Source organism: Conger conger, chromosome 9, assembly GCF_963514075.1.
Source record: "Conger conger chromosome 9, fConCon1.1, whole genome shotgun sequence".
NCBI lineage: Eukaryota > Metazoa > Chordata > Actinopteri > Anguilliformes > Congridae > Conger > Conger conger.
In genome coordinates, this window is record NC_083768.1 from 15,133,696 (window position 1) to 15,152,297 (window position 18,602).

At 43.4% G+C, this 18,602-nt stretch overlaps 1 protein-coding gene across 1 annotated transcript; it reads left to right on the plus strand.

Moving 5' to 3' along the window:
- Positions 1 to 720: 720 nt before the first annotated feature.
- On the plus strand, positions 721 to 13,793 carry LOC133137269 (voltage-dependent calcium channel gamma-7 subunit-like). Its single transcript, XM_061255443.1, has 6 exons — positions 721 to 845; positions 3,315 to 3,510; positions 3,861 to 3,947; positions 4,831 to 4,971; positions 6,022 to 6,167; positions 12,812 to 13,793. Exons 2-6 carry the CDS (start codon positions 3,315 to 3,317, stop codon positions 13,292 to 13,294), a joined length of 1,053 nt encoding a protein of 350 aa, XP_061111427.1. The 5' UTR covers positions 721 to 845; the 3' UTR covers positions 13,295 to 13,793.
- The last annotated feature ends 4,809 nt before the right edge of the window (positions 13,794 to 18,602 follow it).

Genomic DNA, 18,602 nt, shown 5'->3' on the forward strand with positions numbered 1-18,602 from the left:
GTCATCACTTTGAAGGTTTGTAACATTTTTGGTTGATTCATGCTTGTCTCATTCCTAGTGCCCTGTATTGCCTCCTCTGTATTCTACTGTTAAATTCAGCATGGTACTGAATGAAGCTAATCCGTCGGGGGCGACATTGGCTCAGGAGGTAAGAGCAGTGGAGGGTTGTCGGTTCGATCCCACCCTGGTATGTCGAAGTGTCCCTGAGCAAGACACCTAACCCCCTATTACTCCTGATGAGCTGGTTGGTGCCTTGCATGGAAGCCAATTGCTGTTTGTGTGTGTGTGTGTGTGTGTGTGTGTGTGTGTGTGTGTGTGTGTGCGCGTGCGTGCGAATAGGTGAATAAGAAGCATCAATTGTACAGCATACACTTGTATGCCTACATACATTTGCAGTTCTGTGCATTTCCTAAGTTGCTTTTTGATTTTATGTGATTTTTTTGTGTTTTCTATCATGTCTCTCATCAATATGTACGACGTTTTTTGTACTCGATTTTATTTTACTCCTCTTTGCTGTCTCGTGTCCTCCTCCCCGTCGCTGCTGTCCCTCTCTTTACATTTCCCGTTCCTTCCTCTTACATTTCCCGTTCCTTCCTCAGTACAGCTCATTCGACCGATTCTCCGCAGTGCTGAAACAGTGAGTGAAGAGGGCGCGCGAGAGAGAGGAAGGGGGCGATAGGGGGGAAACACATACGAGAGAGTGAGAGAGAGAGAGAGAGAGAGAGAGAGAGAGAGAGAGAGAGAGAGAGAGAGAGAGAGAGAGAGAGAGAGACCGCAAAATCTGCCAAGCCTTCCTGGTGCGAGGATCTAGCCTTCTCTCGACACCAGTCTGTCGTTAAGAAACGGTAAGTGCCCAATGATCAAATACTTATCATAATGTATTCAATCGCAATATATCGTTTTATCAATAATGTTGTCATTCGATGGTCCGACTGGCGTGCGCTTTATAAATTATGTCAGTCTGCCTAGCACTTGTATATTCGTTTTATTGAGAAGATGTATTAAGCCCAGGATTCTAGTGGCAAAATATGTCCGTCGGAAACTCAAAATCTGTTGACGGCTTGTGTATCTTTGTATAATAAATTGCCTTGAGCTCTCTCTCTCTCTCTCTCTCTCTCTCTCTCTCTCTCTCTCTCTCTCTCTCTCTCTCTCTCCGTGCGCCCGCATGTGTGACGGGTTGTCTAAAAAATAAAAAAGCATGATAATGTTATCATGATCATTTGTTAAACAATTGCGCATCGTATTTAATATATCTGAGAGAAGCTAAATATCTAGCAGAGCCACTACGCACACTGGTATGCAGTTAGTATGAAGACTAGTATGATTGTAGGGGTGCGAAAGCGAAAGGTTGCTCTATTTTACGATGTATTCGCTGCGTGTCTGTATATTCATTTTTTCTTTTGGTCAGGTATATTCCCTCTTTGTCTTTGTCAATATTCTCTGTATGTGTATATTAGCATGGGAATGCAAGGGTGGATTGGGAGAGTTCAATGTATAGTTACTCAGTTTGTACTGTTTGCACCAAAATACAAGCACATAAATGTGTGCTTGTGCGTGTGCGTTGTGTCCTGCTCTCACTTTTTTGGGCCAAGATCTTTTAAGATCTTTCATCAGTGCTGTCCTGTTTTAAAATATTGAGTGACTTACCTGTGGCTTGTTCCATTTGATGGCAAGCACCTACCAAACAGAACGGCGTAATCCCTGCTATTCGCTTGTCGAGGGACTGAAGTGAAACATTGCTGAAGTGCACAGTTAGACCGGATCTCATGCTGGAGTGCGTATTATTAGCGCTGCCCAGGGTAGTTAATCTCAAATGCCAGTTGTGATCATCAACACTCCACTTTCTATTTTCCTGAATTTGTCTGTTCTATCATTTCCATTCCCTCTCGGTTTCCCGTTCATTTGCAGTCCTTCAGCACCACCGCCAACGAACAGCTCCACATGTTGGACTGAGTTACTGCTCTCTCGCTCTCAATCTGTCTCTTCCTCTCCATTTATCTCTTGTTTTCCCAGTTGTTTCGGTCCCTATCTCCTTCTTCGTCAATATATCATGAGCTCTGCCTCTCGCATCTACAGTGCCATTCACTATTCATTCACCATTCAACTCTAATTATTTACATTCACTGTAAACTCAGCTCTCTGGAAGTCTGGAATAATTTCCCCTCTTTGCCCTGCAACCATCTTCTCCTTTTCCTCCTTAAGTTGTTTATATGAAATGCACAATTTGATTGAAGGGTTCCCGATCACTGCACCACGCAGTATGTGTATATGTGAAGCCTTTCAATGGCCATCACTCAAAATGTGAGAAAATGATTATCTGTATTCTCTGAAGAGAAAAGTACAGAACTGAGGAATATCAGTGGTATGTATACCAGAAGGAGTGTATAGAGTTTGTTTCTTGGTAACCTCTATCTGTCCATCAAACCCAGTGTCCAGGTTGCTGTCAGACTTAAGGTTTTTGTGGTGGAAGGTCCAGGGGGACTCACTGTATCTGTACAGTACTCTGTAGCAGCCAGCCTATAGCCTAGTGGCTAAGGTGCTTCACTGGGACCTGGCAGGTTGGTGGTTCAAACCCCCAGTCTAGCCAGAATAAGATCAGTGCTGCAGTTGGGGCCTTGTACAAGGCCCTCAACCCCCACATTGCTCCGGGGGGGGGGGGGGGGGGATTGACTCCTGCATGGTCTGATCAACTGTAGCTAAGCTTTGGATAAAACTGCAATGTAATGTAATGTCACTCAGTGCTGTAGATGTGAGGGATCATAGGTCATGCTTTATTTCACAGCCCGAAAAAATACAAGATACTTATCAGGTAACTATGTTCATATCAGAGGTAACATTACATTAATGGCATTTGGCAGACGCTCTTATCCAGAGTGACTTACAGTTGATTAGACTAAGCAGGAGACAATCCTCCTGTGGAGCAATGCAGGGTTGAGGGCCTTGCTCAAGGACCCAACGGCTGTGCGGATCTTATTTTGACTACACCAGGGATCGAACCAGCGACCTTGTGGGTCCCAGTCATATACCTTAACCACTATGCTACAGGCTGCCCTGTAAGTACTATGAAGCAGGCTGTAAAACATGCATAGTGCTAACATATGGTACTTACTGACTTCATAGTACTTACCACTGAAATCAAAGTAGTTACCTAATAATTACACAAGCAGCTGCATACTTACCCAGTAAATACTAGGTAATTAACGGGCTGTAAAATGAAGTGTTACCGGATCATCTCCCACGTGGAGTGCAGTGTAACTCGGTGTAACGCAGTGTAACTCAGTGTAACGCAGTGTAACTTCTCTCCCGTTCTCCAGATGAGCTCGTGCAGTAGCCGGACCCTCACACTCCTGTCCTCTGTGTTTGGGGCCTGTGGCTTGCTGCTGGTGGGCGTGGCCGTCTCCACTGACTACTGGCTGCTGATGGAGGAGGGCATTGTGCTGCAGCAGAACCAGACCACAGAGGTGAAGATGGCCCTCCACTCTGGCCTCTGGAGGGTCTGCTTTGTGGCCGGTAAGCCTTCACTAGGGCACGGGCCTTTGAGGTGTGTGATGTGACCAGACCTGGGTCAAGTACGTGATTGTTTTGGATTCAAATAGTTTTCAAATCTTTGGATTCAAATGCGTTTCTTACTTTTTACTTTTCTGTGCTCTCTTGATCTTGCCTGGTGCAAATGAGCCAACCAAGAGGACCAGAAGATTTTGCAGTTCTTGAGAGTATTTCATAGGTTCCCATACACCAGACAAGCTCAATAAAGCATAGAAAGGTATTTGAATCCAAAACAATTGACCCAGGTCTGGGTGTGACATTGCATGATACCGGGTCATACACATCTAAAATATTCTTCCCGTGGTTTCGCTTAGGAACAGAGAAAGGGAGGTGTGTGGCCTCAGAATATTTCACCGAGCCTGAAATAGAGATCACGACTGAGAACACTGCAAACATACTGAGTAAGTTACACATTTCACTGTCTGCTGTTGTTTGCTGTGTGGCCACCCTGCCCATCATGTGCACTTGAGATGCTTTCCCCCGGGCTTTTTACAAACCAGGGGAAAATGGTACAGCACACATATAGTACTCTAATGTCACATATTTGAAATACACTACAACCACTGTGATCGTGCTGACAGTGGCATCACCAGGATTGGCTCTGATGTATAGTTTAAGTGCAGAGGGGTCATTGCTGTTGACACTGTAACAGTGGGAGACTGGAATTGCCTGTACTCGGACAAAGGTCCAGTCACCAGCTGGCTGTGAAGCCAGAAGAACTGCAGCGAATTAAAGCAGAGAGTGAAACAAAACACAGGGGACATACCGCCAACAATGAAACTGAACTAATTAACCAATGAATACTGAGATAAAAACAAAAACAAGAAAACAAATGTGTCACAAAATTTGTGCTTTGTTCAGTCCATCAAATATCAACCCTTCATATTACCTTTCAGTCTGTTATGTGGATTCCAGATTTCAATTCTGAATTCCTGACTGTACACTCTGAATGTTTGGAATCTTAAGATTTATTAAAAAAAAAAAAAACATCGGTCCTGTTTCACAGACACAGATTAAGCCTGTTCCGAGACTTTGAACAGAGATTCTCCATGCAAAACACAATTTTGCACGGAGAAACACAAGCTTAATGTGTGTCTGTGAAACAGTCCCTTGAAGTACCAGTTTAAAGCATGTGCCATTCCTCTGTGGAATGAAACATTTGCTTTGAGAAGAGTAAGAATGAATAGTAAGAATGGTCCCCAGTACGCATGCATTAGGCTGACACACTGCACAGCAGACAAGGCTGGAGCTCACTTGCTATCCCTCTTTCCCTCCCTCTCCCAGAAATGGTCCGGACAGCCACGCCCTTCCCCATGGTGTCCCTGCTCTTCGTCTTCACCGCCTTCGTCATCAGCAACATCGGCCACATCCGGCCGCAGCGCACCATCCTGGCCTTCGTCTCCGGAATCTTCTTCATCCTGTCGGGTAAGAAGAAGCCGAAACAGATCTGTTGGAGTTGCTGACCGAGTTTGTGATGGTTTTAATCTCCTGGTTCATACAATGCTTTACTGTGCTTGCCTGGTGTATTGGAACCTATGAAATATTCTCAAAAGTGCAAACTCCGCCTTGCGGTCCGCTTGGTTGGCTCAATTGCACCAGGCAAGATCGAGAGAGTACAGAAGATTCAAAGTACATTTGAATCCAAAACGATTATGTATTTGACAAGGTCTGGCTCTTTGTCACAAGAATTGCACTGCAAATAATGGAGGTTATGCTATTGCAATACAATATTTAAATGCAGCAAACCCCTACTGTGCTCATTATCATTATTTATGTGCTCTGCAGGCTCCGAGATCCAACGAAACTTACAGCTCTAATATTCTGCACATTATCCATGCGGTGTGATTCAGAGATACATACATACAACTGCTGAGAGCTACAGAGTGACATGGATACATCTATAGAGAACGACAGAACTACACACGTACAGCTGAATATTTTAATGCGTGACTGTAGCTGTAGCAGTGGTGCCTGCAGCCATTTGTGTGGCTGCTGCATAGCCTCCCAGCATGGGGCCAGGGGGTGCTCTTCTGTATTCATAAAGCAACAGCACCAGGGCTTATAGTCCCACCAGCACACCTGCGCTGGATGAGATGCAAGGTAGCTGCTAATCTTTGCTACTCGCTGGGACTTCCCTGTTGTGCCAACATTGTGGTGGTTCTGTTTATCATATTACTATAGTTTATATCTTACTGGTTTATTTTACACACACACACACACACACACACACACACATAAACACACACACGCACATGCACACGCACACACATAAATACACACACACACACTCACTGTACATTTATATCTTTTTCACACAGGATTAAAATAGTTAGATTTTGTTGTGTCAGTCTGGACCACGCAACCCCACAAAGGTTGTCGTAGTCTCAGTTGGCAGTAATCGATCTGTCTGGGCTGTGACCATGGGCATGATGTGCCTCCTCTCTGTGCCCCTGTGTCTCCCTGTCCTCTCAACAGGGCTGAGTCTGGTGGTGGGGCTGGTGCTGTACATCTCCAGCATCAACGACGAGGTGATGAACAGGCCACGCGAGCCAGAGCTCTTCTTCCACTACCACTACGGCTGGTCCTTCGCCTTTGCCGCCAGCTCCTTCCTGCTGAAAGAGGTCAGAGAGCAGTGTCCAGGGGCCGTCACTGCCCAAAATCAAAGGGCATGCTGCTCTCATTACACCGCTGCCATCTGTTTTGCAAATGTTCCCTTTACATTGACGGTGCTACTGCGCACATCTCGTCATTATGGTCTGTACCACACATTCCCATTACACTGATAAAACCACTGTGGCCTGTAATCCACACGCTCCCATTACACTGACAACACCATTGAGGTCTGAACTGCACACATTCCCTTTACACAGAACACACCACTACAGTCTGTACTGCACAAACTCCAGTTACACTGATTAACTACATTTATAACACTCTGCTATGGTCTGTACTGCAGACATCCCCTTTAAACTAATAACATCTCTATGCTCTGTACTACACATATTCCCATTACAGAGATAAAAACCCTTTGGTATGTACTTCAAACATTTCCTTAGACTGATAACACCTCTATGCTCTGTACTACACATATTCCCTTTACACTGATAAGACCACAGTGGTCTGTACTGCACTCAATCCCTTTACACTGATACCACCTTTAGAGTCTGTACTACACACACTCCCATTAAACTGATAATACCACTGTGCCCTGTACTACACATATTCAGATATTTCCTTATACCCATAACACCACTGTGCTCTGTACTGTAGACATTCCCTTTACACTGATAATTCCAGTGTGGTCTGTACTACACACCCTCCCTATACACTAAACACTCCTCTATGGTCTGTACTGCACACATTCCCATTACAGTGACAGCACCACTGTGGTCTGTACTGCTGGCATTCCCTTTATACTGATAACACTGCTGTGATCTGTACTGCAAACATGTCCTTTACGCTGATAACACCATTATGCAGACAACAGCACTACAGTCTGTATTGCACACATTCTCATTACACTGACAGTGCTGCTGTGGTCTGTTCTGCCTGCACTCCTATTACACTGGTAGTGTTCAAACAGCCTGTACTGCACACATCCCCTTTTCACTGATATCACCACTTTGGTCTGTACTGCAAACATTCCCATTCCGATCTGTTCCCCGATTACACACCAGTTTGTTATTTCAGTTCAATCACCTGCCTATTTATACCCATTTCCCTTAGTCCTTTGCCAGTTTGTTATGTGCTCCTGCCATACTTACCAGTGTTCTGAAGCCTGGCAGAACAAACTGGCCGAGGATGGAACCAGCGACTCCGTCTCCAGCACAGGAAGCTCTCCGTCTCCAGGGAGTATGACTGGGACAACACGAGTCAGAAATATTTTCCCTGCACCAGAGCGTACACAGAGCCTGCTACACCGAATGGCGGACCTCACTGATTCCCTGGCCGGAGCTCTAGCCGCCGCTTCTCCTTTGGTCATGGTGCCAGAATCTGCCCCGTGTGAACATACGGAGCCCCGCCTGCCCACCCCTGAGCGCTACTGTGGCGAGGCACCTGCCTGTCACTTCTGTCCCAGTGCTCACTGGAGTTTGAGCTTCAGTCTTCGTCCTTCCCCACTGAGCGCTCCCGAGTTGTCTACGTTACCACCCTGCTGGCCGGGAAAGCACGAGAATGGGGAACGGCCCGCTGGGAAGCTGATGACCCAGACTGTCAGGGCTTCGCCCGCTTCTCGGTGGCTATGAAGAGAGTTTTTTCGACCATTCTGCTGTGGGTCCAGCCGCATCTCATCAGCTGTTCCAGTTGCAGCCGGATAATCACTCCGTCTCGGATTGCTCCATAGAATTCCGGACTCTGGTGGCCTCTGCTGAGTGGGCTCAGTCAATGCAACACACAGGATTTATTCACCAATTTAAGACAAACCCGCCACCTGGGAACTTCCCACTGCTGTAGAAGGCTTAATCGACCTCGCCATTCGAGTGGATACCCGGATACGTGAAAGGCGTGAGAGACGACCTGAAAGACAGAACTGGGAACCTAGCTGTTTTGTGCCAGCCTTCACCCCATGATCTAACTACCAACCCCAAGCTGAAATTCTCTGAATCTGAACCTATGCAGGTTAATCACACCAGTTTATCCCCACAAGAGCGACAGGTAACAGAACGACTGTGCCGTTAGTGCGCCAGCCCGGGCACTCCGTGGCCAATTGCTCGATAAAAGTAAACGCCCGTTAGTAATAGAGGAGGTTCTAACTGGCACCTCCATTGACTCATCTTCCTCCTTCACTTCTCGTTCCACCCTAGTCACAGTCTTATCCTGAGGAGGGGCCCAGCTACAAATACAAGTTGTCATTGTCCCTAATTTTATGTGTCCTACCCTGCCCATGTGTTATACCTGTCTGATTATCCCAACCTCTCAGCTCACAACAGACAAACATCTCACACTCATGGACGAACATCTGTCTCTTGGCCTCTGGACCATAGTGTTTGGCAGCTCCTAGCTGTAACATCACAACCTACAAATCGACTGGGTTCACGGGACCATCACTGGGTGGAGCTCAGGCTGTCACCTCTCCCGCCTCCACTCTGCTACCTGTTTGTTGGTTCCTGTCCTGTCCCCTGACCTGTCCACAGTACCATCCATCTACCATCTACCTCCGACAAGTACTCAGTAAGTCCCAAGCTAGCTCTCTACCACCTCACCGAGCATACAACTGCAAGATCAACCTGCACCCAGGCACCCTAGAGGCCATCTATTCTCTGTCAGCACCTGATAATATAGCCATGGACAAGTACATCAGTGAATCCCTTGCTTCTAGCCTCATCCACCCCTCAACGAAGATTGAAGCTCAAGAGAACTCCAATGCTTCCTGGGGTTCGCCAACTTTTACCGTTGGTTCATAAAGAGCTACAGTGCTGTTGCTGCACCGTTACCTCCGTCAAAAGTTATTTTCACTGGTCTCCAGAAACTGAAAAGACTCCTTGCAGTCCCTTTGTGTCTGGTGGCGGTCGATGTGGCAAGATGTCACTGACCTTGTCACCACCTGCCCAGAGTGTGCTAGAGGCAAGTCCAGCAGTCAGTGCCCGCAGGGCTTGCTGCAACCTCTCCCCATCCTTTGTCGTCATTGTTCACACATAGCTTTTGATTTTGTTACCAGACTACCCGTTTCCATGGCCATAACGGTGATTTTGTCCATCATTGATCGGTTCTTTAAGTCTACTCACTTTATCGCCCTACCCAAGCTACAATCTTCCAAGAAAACTACTCTTCCTGCATGTTTTTCGCCTGCACGGACTGCTGCTGGAGGTACCGTCTGACAGGGGACCCCAGTTCGCCAGTCACTTCTAGAAAGCTTTCTGTTCACTTATCGGGGCTAAAACATAACTGTCGGCCGGATTCCACCCCCAGAATGACCATCTAGAATGATCAATTAAAACTTAACACTTAAATTCGATTCATTTTTTCTCTGAATTTCATTTTAAAAAATGTGAGTGAAAAAACAAGTTCAGTGACCTCTTTCAAAAAGCCATTAAATGAAGTTGACTGAAAATACATATTGTTGTGACAATGCATCCTGCACTGTTATGGTAATAACATGCTGTTTCACTAATACAATGGCCAAATTAATTTCTAGTCCAAAATATACATCCCAAATGTGAAAGAAGTTTATAAAGTTAATTTTTTCATGCTAAGGTTGACATTACTGTGGAATTGTACAAATCGAGCTAGGCGGCATGGTTGGTGCAGTGGGAAGCACTGCTGCCTCACAGCAAGGAGGTCCTGGGTTTGAATCCCGGTCGGTCAGGGCCTCTCTGTGTGGAGTTTTCACGTTCTCCCCATGTTTGTGTGGGTTTCCTCCGGGTACCTCCCACAGTCCAAAGACATGCAGGTTAGGCTGATTGGAGAGTTTGAATTGCCCATAGGTATGAGTGTGTGAGTGCATGTTTGTGTGTGCCCTGCAATGGACTGGCGACCTGTCCAGGGTGTATTCCTCCCTTTAGCCCAATGTATGCTGGGATAGGCGCCAGCCCCCTGCGACCCTATTCAGGATAAGCCGGTTAAGATAATGGCTGGGTGGAGTTTTCAGATCTAACCTTCAGACCAATATTCAACTTGGTTATCAGAACACCTGGGTTAAATTAAGCAGAATGCACAGTAAATCCTCACTGTTAATTAAAATCTAAATTGAGTTCATTTGGGTCCTGCTTGATGAAAGGTGCCTTATCAGTGTAAAGGCACTCTGTAATGTTCCAGAATTCTGTACAACCTCTACAGTCCCATGGGTATGATTTGTGCCTTTTATTGTGTGAATTTTTGCATCCTGTTATGAAAATTGCTAATAGTGGTTTGGTGCAGATGTTGAATAATTCAGACCGCACCTCCTGGTGTTCTTGCAACCTAACATTGTGTTGGTTAGCTCTCTCATTCCCACTGCAGCAACTTTCCGGAAAACGCTCTATTTATTGCAGGCAGGGGAAGGCATAGCAAAAAAATGCCGGTGTATGTTTCTAAAAAAAAAAGAAGTTTTTCTATGAAACCTGTTTTTATCTTTTTTCAATTCTGCAGTCAGACCAATACTTTTTTTAATCTCCCTCCCACTGTGTGAAATAAGGATCCTCTCTAAACACATTCAGAACATGATGGCAGTCATTAATTAAGTGGGGTGTCTCAGTCTGCCTGCTCCTCAGTGTTATTTCAGATACAGACTTCCTTGCAAATAGCTGCTTGTTTACTACAGACTGTGAATGTTCTTTTTCACTCAGCTAATCACAGTACAGAATGTATTCTTATACACTTTATTCAAATTCATGGTGCTGCATGGGTCACCTGTTACATGTGCTTGATAAAAACAGTACTGTGAAAAAGTATTTGCCCCCTTCCTTATTTCCTTTATTATTGCATATTTGTCGCACTAAATGCCTTAAGCTCTTTAGACAAAATATAGTATTAGGAAAAGGGGAGTCTTTTTTTTTAGAACTGATTTAATTCAGACAATTTGGTAGGTTTTTAAGCACAAACGCCTCGTTTCAGCTCCTGCCACAGCATATTGGGTTGAAGTAAAGACTTTTGGCCACCCCAAAACTATTTTACTAAGGCTCTGCGACTCTAAAGGCCCGGACACACCAAACCGACGGTTGGCCGTCGGACGTCGGTGGCGCCCTGTTGGCCGAGTCTTTCCGGTGTGTCCCGCACGGCGACACTCCGTCGGCATGTTTTGGAGGGCTCAACATGTTGAATCGGCGTCGGAGCCCCCGGAGCCGTTGATGAGAGAGAGCTCTCTGATTGGCTGTCCAGCTAGCGAATCAGTGCACGAGAAGAGAAACGGAAGCGACGAAAGCAAGCCATTCTAAAGTTACTATCACTACCAGACATAATTTTCGATTAGTATTACTAAATAGCGAGAGAACAAGGAAATTGCTGCAAACTGTTTGTTGTGAGCGAGACAATGGCTGCTTCTAGGTCCAACGCAATGCAAACGCATTCCCCGGTCTTCCGGTTTCCATTTTTTGAAAGACAAATGCAGACTACCACCACGCAGGCGAAGAACGTACGTGCAACTCGGCCGTCGGCGGACCGTCGTTGCGGTGTGTTCGGCGCAGCCAACATTAAACGACGCGTATCGACGCGAGGCGATCTTTGTCGGTGTTCCGTGGTCGACCGTCAGTTTGGTGTGTCCAGGCCTTAAGGCTTTGGGACGCCAAAGAAAGAGATATTATCTCCAAATGGAGAACACTTGGAACAGTGGTGAATCCTCCAAAATTTCTTCAAGGCAGCATCACCTTATCAAGGAAGTCACGAATGATCCCAGAAGAAAATTCAAAGAACTGCAGGCCACTCTAGCCTCAGTTAAGATCACTGTCATGACTCCATGATAAGAAAGAGAATGGGCAAAATGGCATAGCAAGGCAGTAACCACTGCTAACCAAGATGGACATCAATGTCATTTCACATTTTCAAAAAGCACCTGGATGATCTCCAAGCCTTTTGGGAAAATGTTTTACGGGCAGATGAGTCAACAGTGGAACTTTTTTGGATGACACAGGTCCCATTACGTCTGGCATAATGCAAATACAGCATCACAGTAAGAACAGCATACCAAACAGTCAATCATGGTGGTGAAAGTGTGATGGTGTGGGGATGCTGGACCTGGATGACTTGCCATTATTGAACCAACTATGAATCCTGCTCTGTAAAAGAAATTTGTTAAGGACAATGTCCGGTCAAGTGTATTAGTGTTGTGCCCCAAGATAATGATCCAAAACACAAAAGCAAGTCCACATCTCAATGACGAAAAAGACAATAAATTTTGAGTAGCCAATTAAAGTCCAAAATGACCTAATAGAGATGCTATGTCAGGATATGAAAAGTCCCGTTCATGCTTGAAAACCTGACCATTTTAATTAAAGCAAATTATAGGAAGCTTTTGGTTGCAATTATTTCTGCTAGAAAATGGTGCAACCAGTCTTTAAGCTTATTTAATTTTTCACTGGCGATATGGGTGTTAGATTTTTTCATAAAATAATTTTCAAATATTGTTGTCTATTTATTCCAGTTATGTAATATTACATTTTGTCTGAACATCTGAAACTTTTCCGTGTGTCAAATATGCAATAATAGAGGAAATTAGGATAGGGATACATACTTTTTTCTGTATATGTGAACTTCCGGTATTCAAATTCAGGTGTCAATGTGCTGTGAGATCTAGTCCACCTCTTTAAACCAAGAGGCTTAATTTAAATAACCGCACCCTCTTTCTCTGTTTCAGGGGGCAGGGGTCATGTCGGTGTACCTGTTCATGAAGCGCTACGCCGAGGAGGAGATGTACCGGCCACACCCAGCCCTCTACCGCCCCCGCCTGTCCGAGTGCAGCGACTACAGCGGGCAGTTCCTGCACCCCGAGTCCTGGCCGCCCCCCCAGAGGGGCCGCAGCGCCTCTGAGGTCTCCAGCGACATCTCCATCCAGCTGAACCAGACGCCCCCGCCCCCATCCAAAAACAACCCCCAACAGATTCCCCCCGCCGGGGTCATAGCAGCGTCTTCGGGCTCCTCGTCCGGGGCCAGCTACAAACTGCCCCCTCCCTCCTCCTACCCCCACTCCCACGCCCTCCACCCCACCCACACCCTGTCTCACGTCCCGCCCTCCCACTCAACCAGCCCGCCCCAGGCCCTGCCATTGGCCATGCCCCCCTCGGCTGTGCCGCCTCCCCACTACCACGCGCACCTGCGTATGAGCGCCTCCCCCTGTTAGATGGAAGGATTGCGGGATGACACACATACTGTGTTTAATGCGGTGTAATGCATTGAACAGAGCCCCTCACACCCACACGCACACACAGGGAGGGAGCCAGGTTGACTGAATCATTGAAAGCAGGGTTAGATGAGGATTGAGATGTGTGATATATGTGCACAAAACAAGAGCATAAATTTTAACTTGCTTTTAGGAAGCAGCAGAGAGATGGGATACATTATTATTTATGACTGAGAAAGAAAAAGCAGGGTAAGAAAGGAGAACACACAGGGATAAAACAAAGAAGGGGACAGGAGGTATATAATATAATTATATGAAATAAAATAATATTGTATATGCATATAGATTTCTACATATACTGTATGTAAACTTGCTGTAGTTATTAACTTTAAGACTGTCATGTAATTAATTTCATTCATCCTTGAATTCTTAAAACTGTCTTTCTTCTTATGTCTTTCCATTTCTTATTTTCATATAAAATTACATTTATGAATATGAATTGATTCAAATATGGTAATGAGTTATTGTTATTAGTAGTAATTGCAGTTTTACCTTCCAAGAAAAAACAGTAAAGATGAAAAATATGGCTCAAAATACAGAAATTAATGTAAACTATGTAATAGACAAACGTTTTTTCTGGTGGGTTCAATTTTGCAATTATTTGCTGTTATTAATAGCAAATAATAATAATAATAATAATAATAATAATAATAATAATAATAATAATATGTATTATATGAGATGACTCCATAAAATATGTGAAAGAAAGACAGTGAGATTTTGACTCATTTACAATATCTCAAAAAGAAAGCATCATTTTGCATTTAGTCAATTAATATCAACTATGCTGTACATACTAAATATTGTACATAGACAATTATGAGCTATTGGCACAGACGGATGGACACATGAACTGACTGACACATCGACTGACAGATATGGTGACATACAGAGATACCTGTGCAAATTTTCATTTCTAAGACATGCGGGTGAGAGTCTACTCGCTCTGTGATCGTCTCATTTCTTTGTGAATCGCAAAGTGTTGACAGACAGATGGACCAAGAACAGCACAGTGCATGTGTGCTCAGCAGAGCATTCCAGACTCCTTACAGCACAGCAGAAACATTTTGCACAGTGTATTGCATCCCTTACAAAGGACAAAGTGCAGCAAATAACAACATGAGAATAAAGTGCAGGCACTTTGCTGTGCAGGTGAAGTATGTTATGCATGGGGCCAACACACAAGATTTCCTGGTCTCATTGCATCGTATTCCACAGCACAGTCATGTACCGGGCGTATCTACACACATTGTCACACGTTGCAGTGCAGACTAGTCACATAGTCTGTTGCGGCTGTGTGTACACATTGTACCACAGTGCTGTAAAGATATCTAGAATTACTGTGGTCACATGTCCATTTGTACACACGTACAGGGAATTATATACACCCCACAGCTTCAGTGAACAGAGTGTTCTGGAATCAACTTTGACCCTCTTGCGTCATTGAAGACTGAATGACTAAACAGTTTAAAAGATACATTTGGCAGGCAGGGATATAAACATTAATTAAAAAATGAAACCAGCGGTAAACACCGATATAAGTATTCATGAATAGCATTCTATCCATTGGCCCAAAAGCTTATGTGGACTAGTGCAAGCTACTTATGCTTTAATGCTCAATGGGTCTTGGTGTTTCACCAATCAAGGCCATGGAAAAAGCAATGCTGCCAATGTGGTGTCAAACAGCACATGCAAACATACACAACCCTTGTAACAGAGTAGGTGTTTAAAAACAATTATTTAGAAAAATAATTATAGAAGAATTCTGCATCTCTTCACCTGCCAATTTGTCCTGGGGAAGACAATGAAGAAACATTATGACCAAAAGATTGTGGTTGAAATGGAATATTATTGTCGTTATGACTACAATGATTTTTATAGCCCAATTCTGCAATCATTGATTATTTTAGTATATTACAAAATCAATTTGTTTATATACAAGAGCATATAAGCTGTATAGTTTCTTTATTAACCCAATGCTTAACTGTATAGTGAAGCCTAGGGCAATAAAGTAGTGTTAGTTTGGAAGTGCTATCAATGACCAGGACTGGTTCCTGCTGGAAAGGACATGCAGTATAATATTTGTAGATGTGTCATTATCAAAATTGTAGATTAGTGTAGTAGTGTAGTTTCTTTATCAAAAACAGTGTAAAGCAGATTGCATAAACTGAAAGAAATGAGAGCTTGAACGTTTTTTACATTTAGTTCATTTTAATTTTAAGCAGCAATTAAGGAGTTGCCCAATTTTATTTAGAAGCCCTTTATGAAGCTGTTGTTTCAAATATTTAACATGATTGTAAAGTTTTGATGTTTGGTATTTTTCCTACTGGACATAGACAAATGTGACTATGTTCACAAGTATGAAGTTACATCCAATTCTTACACATTGTCCTCATCTAAAGTGTTCTTACTTTCTTTGACGGTATCTTCAGCTTTTTCTTTCTTTATAAATTTCAATGTTCCATTATGCAATTCCATATTGTTTTATTCATGTCTTCTCTTTCAGTAATTTTCTCCTCTTTTCTGTTCCTTCAATCTATCATGAATTTTATTCCATTGTTTTTCTCTCTCTCTCTCTCTCTCTCTCTCTCTCTCTCTCTCTCTCTCTCTCTCTCTCTCGCTCTCTCTCTCTCTTTCTCTCACCCTCTCACAACATTCACTGTCAGAATGACCAAACATTACAATTGCATTCCTTATTTTTTATCACATTATTATACATTTGTTTTTGCTCAACTGTGCACTGATAAAACAGAGATTGTTCCTACCTGAGAATATGTATTATGATTATGATTAATATGATAATAATTTATTGTTATGGGATTCCCTCTTGGGGTGCTATTATGCCGCTGCCCTCAGCTATTGAATAAAAACCAGGGGAAAATAAATTCTGTCTTTGAGTTTCCTTTAGGTTCTACCTGTCTTTGTTTTTCTGTGAGCCTATCCGGCCATGAACACAACAGAGAAGACTGAAAGCCATTTTATTTGGTTTTATATATGAAACGCTCTGCTTTTTTCAGTTCAGTAGTTCCTATTCATTGAAGTATGTGTAGAAGTATTCTCCAGAATTAGTGGCACCCTTGTAAATATTCACAAAAAATACTGTAAACTAACAAGTAAGTTTTGACTTATTTAAGTTTTGATCTTATTTTTCAACATGTATATTTAAACTTAACCATTTCTGCGTGGATTTTAAATAATGTGTGAGGTCCTATCCTGCTAGACCATTTACCTATGACCAAGTCTCAGCTTTCTGGCAGGGACAACCAGATTTTCTGCCAATGGTTAATTGTGCCATTGATCTTAAATAGTGCCCCTGGACAGCCCCGCAAAATATCCCCAAATCATCAATAACTCCCTTCCAGGTTTGGCTGTAGGTATAAGGTGGTTCTTATTTGCATTTGTCTTCTGCCACCAAACATGTCAACTTTGGTCTTATCTGACCATTGCACTCTTTTCCAGTCATAATTCCAATGACTCCAGATGCTTGCTTTTGTTTATTATGCTCAGTAAGGGTTTTCTTTGTGCCACCCTTTGTTGGCATGAAGGTCATTTTTTATGGTTCTTTTTCAGACTTTGTGACCCCAAGATGCAAACAATCTCTGAAATTCTTGAACTGGGATCCCTGGGTTTGCTATGGCCTCCCTCACCATCTTCCTCACCTTCCATGAAGAAACGTGCACTTGCATTCACTTCCTGGAAAGTTTGCAACCATTCTATATGTTTTAATTTTTTTATTATTGCCTTTATAGTGTTAAGTGGTTTAACCATTTGTGTATTTATTGTGTACCCACCAGAATGTACAGCTCTTTGACTTTTCCCATGCAGATGGGTGACAAATGGATTTTACATGCTTGTTACATCATGTTTCTTGTCTGGTGAACCAGGAAGTGAGAGAATAACACAATACAGTTCCTTTAGCCTGAGATTAGCTAAATTAAATAATAATAATTGTTTGATTATATTTGCAATAATCTTTAGAGGTGTCAATCATTTTGACACCTCTGGTTTTCCGTAATCATGAGATTGCGGAATAAAAAACACTGAAACATTAAAGTAAATGTATTGAAATAAAAGTATAGTTTTTCTACATGTTTGAACGTATAGATCATTATCCATGTTATTTATTATTTGAAGTCTTTTTATTGATTTCTGTCAATAATTATGGAACCCACTGTATATATTTGATTCAATGAAATTCTATATTACATTGGTAATGAAAGCAGCTAATACAAAATATAATGACCAATGCCATTAACCATCGAAATAAAGCAGGAAAGAAAAGTGCACCATTGTGCAGCTAAAGGTTAAGGGTGTTAAACATTGCCTTTACGGCTGCTGCAGTCTTTCAGACAGTTGCACAGGGGCAATGTGAAGTCCAATTGACCAGATCTTAGCCTGTGTGTGTGTGTGTGTGTGTGTGTGTGTGTCTGTGTGTGCGCGCGCACCTGTGTATGATCAACTTTAAGGCATCCCCATTCAGAATAAAATTGTATTTCAGAACTAAACCCAGACAACTATTTCAATAAACATTTGCTGATCTTAGCAAAATACTGTGAGTCATTCTTATTCTACATTATGTTTTTGTCTCCCAGGTGTGCACTGTAGTTACCTTCATGAATTTTCTGTCTGCTCAAGTAAGATATTCTGCACAAAAATACAAGTCAATGGGAAGTTATTTTCTGTGTGTTTGGGCGTGCATGGGTGAGTGACTCTCTCCCTCATCACTATTACTGCATGAAAGACCTGTCACTCTGTATTAGCTCCCCCCCCACACACACACACACACACTCTCTCTCTCTCCTCTCTCTCCCCACTCTCTCTCTCCCCACTGCGGATTCTCCCCCTTAATCTTGAATGAGACCGAGAGGGGAAAGGATAGATGCTGAAAACGCAGATTAATAGAGGTCACGGATGCAAAGTCGGATATACTGGTATGCTTCCATCCATACCATAATCATTTTATATGGAAGCACTTCACAGCCAAATCCACAGCATTTCAGCCCAACGAAGTACATGCAGAATAAGATAATCGAAAACGTTACGTCCGTCCAGCACATTAAATCCTTAATTTGGCGCACATGTATTTATAATTTCAACGTGGCCCCCATGTCTTCTTTCTTCTTGTTCATACACCCCCACCATCTCTCTGCAGAGCCTGGTCCTTATAGCGTTAACTTTGGCAGGAGAAACTCCGCATTTCAAAGAGAAAACGAGAAATGGAGTGCCGGTCTGTTGGTACCCCAGTAAG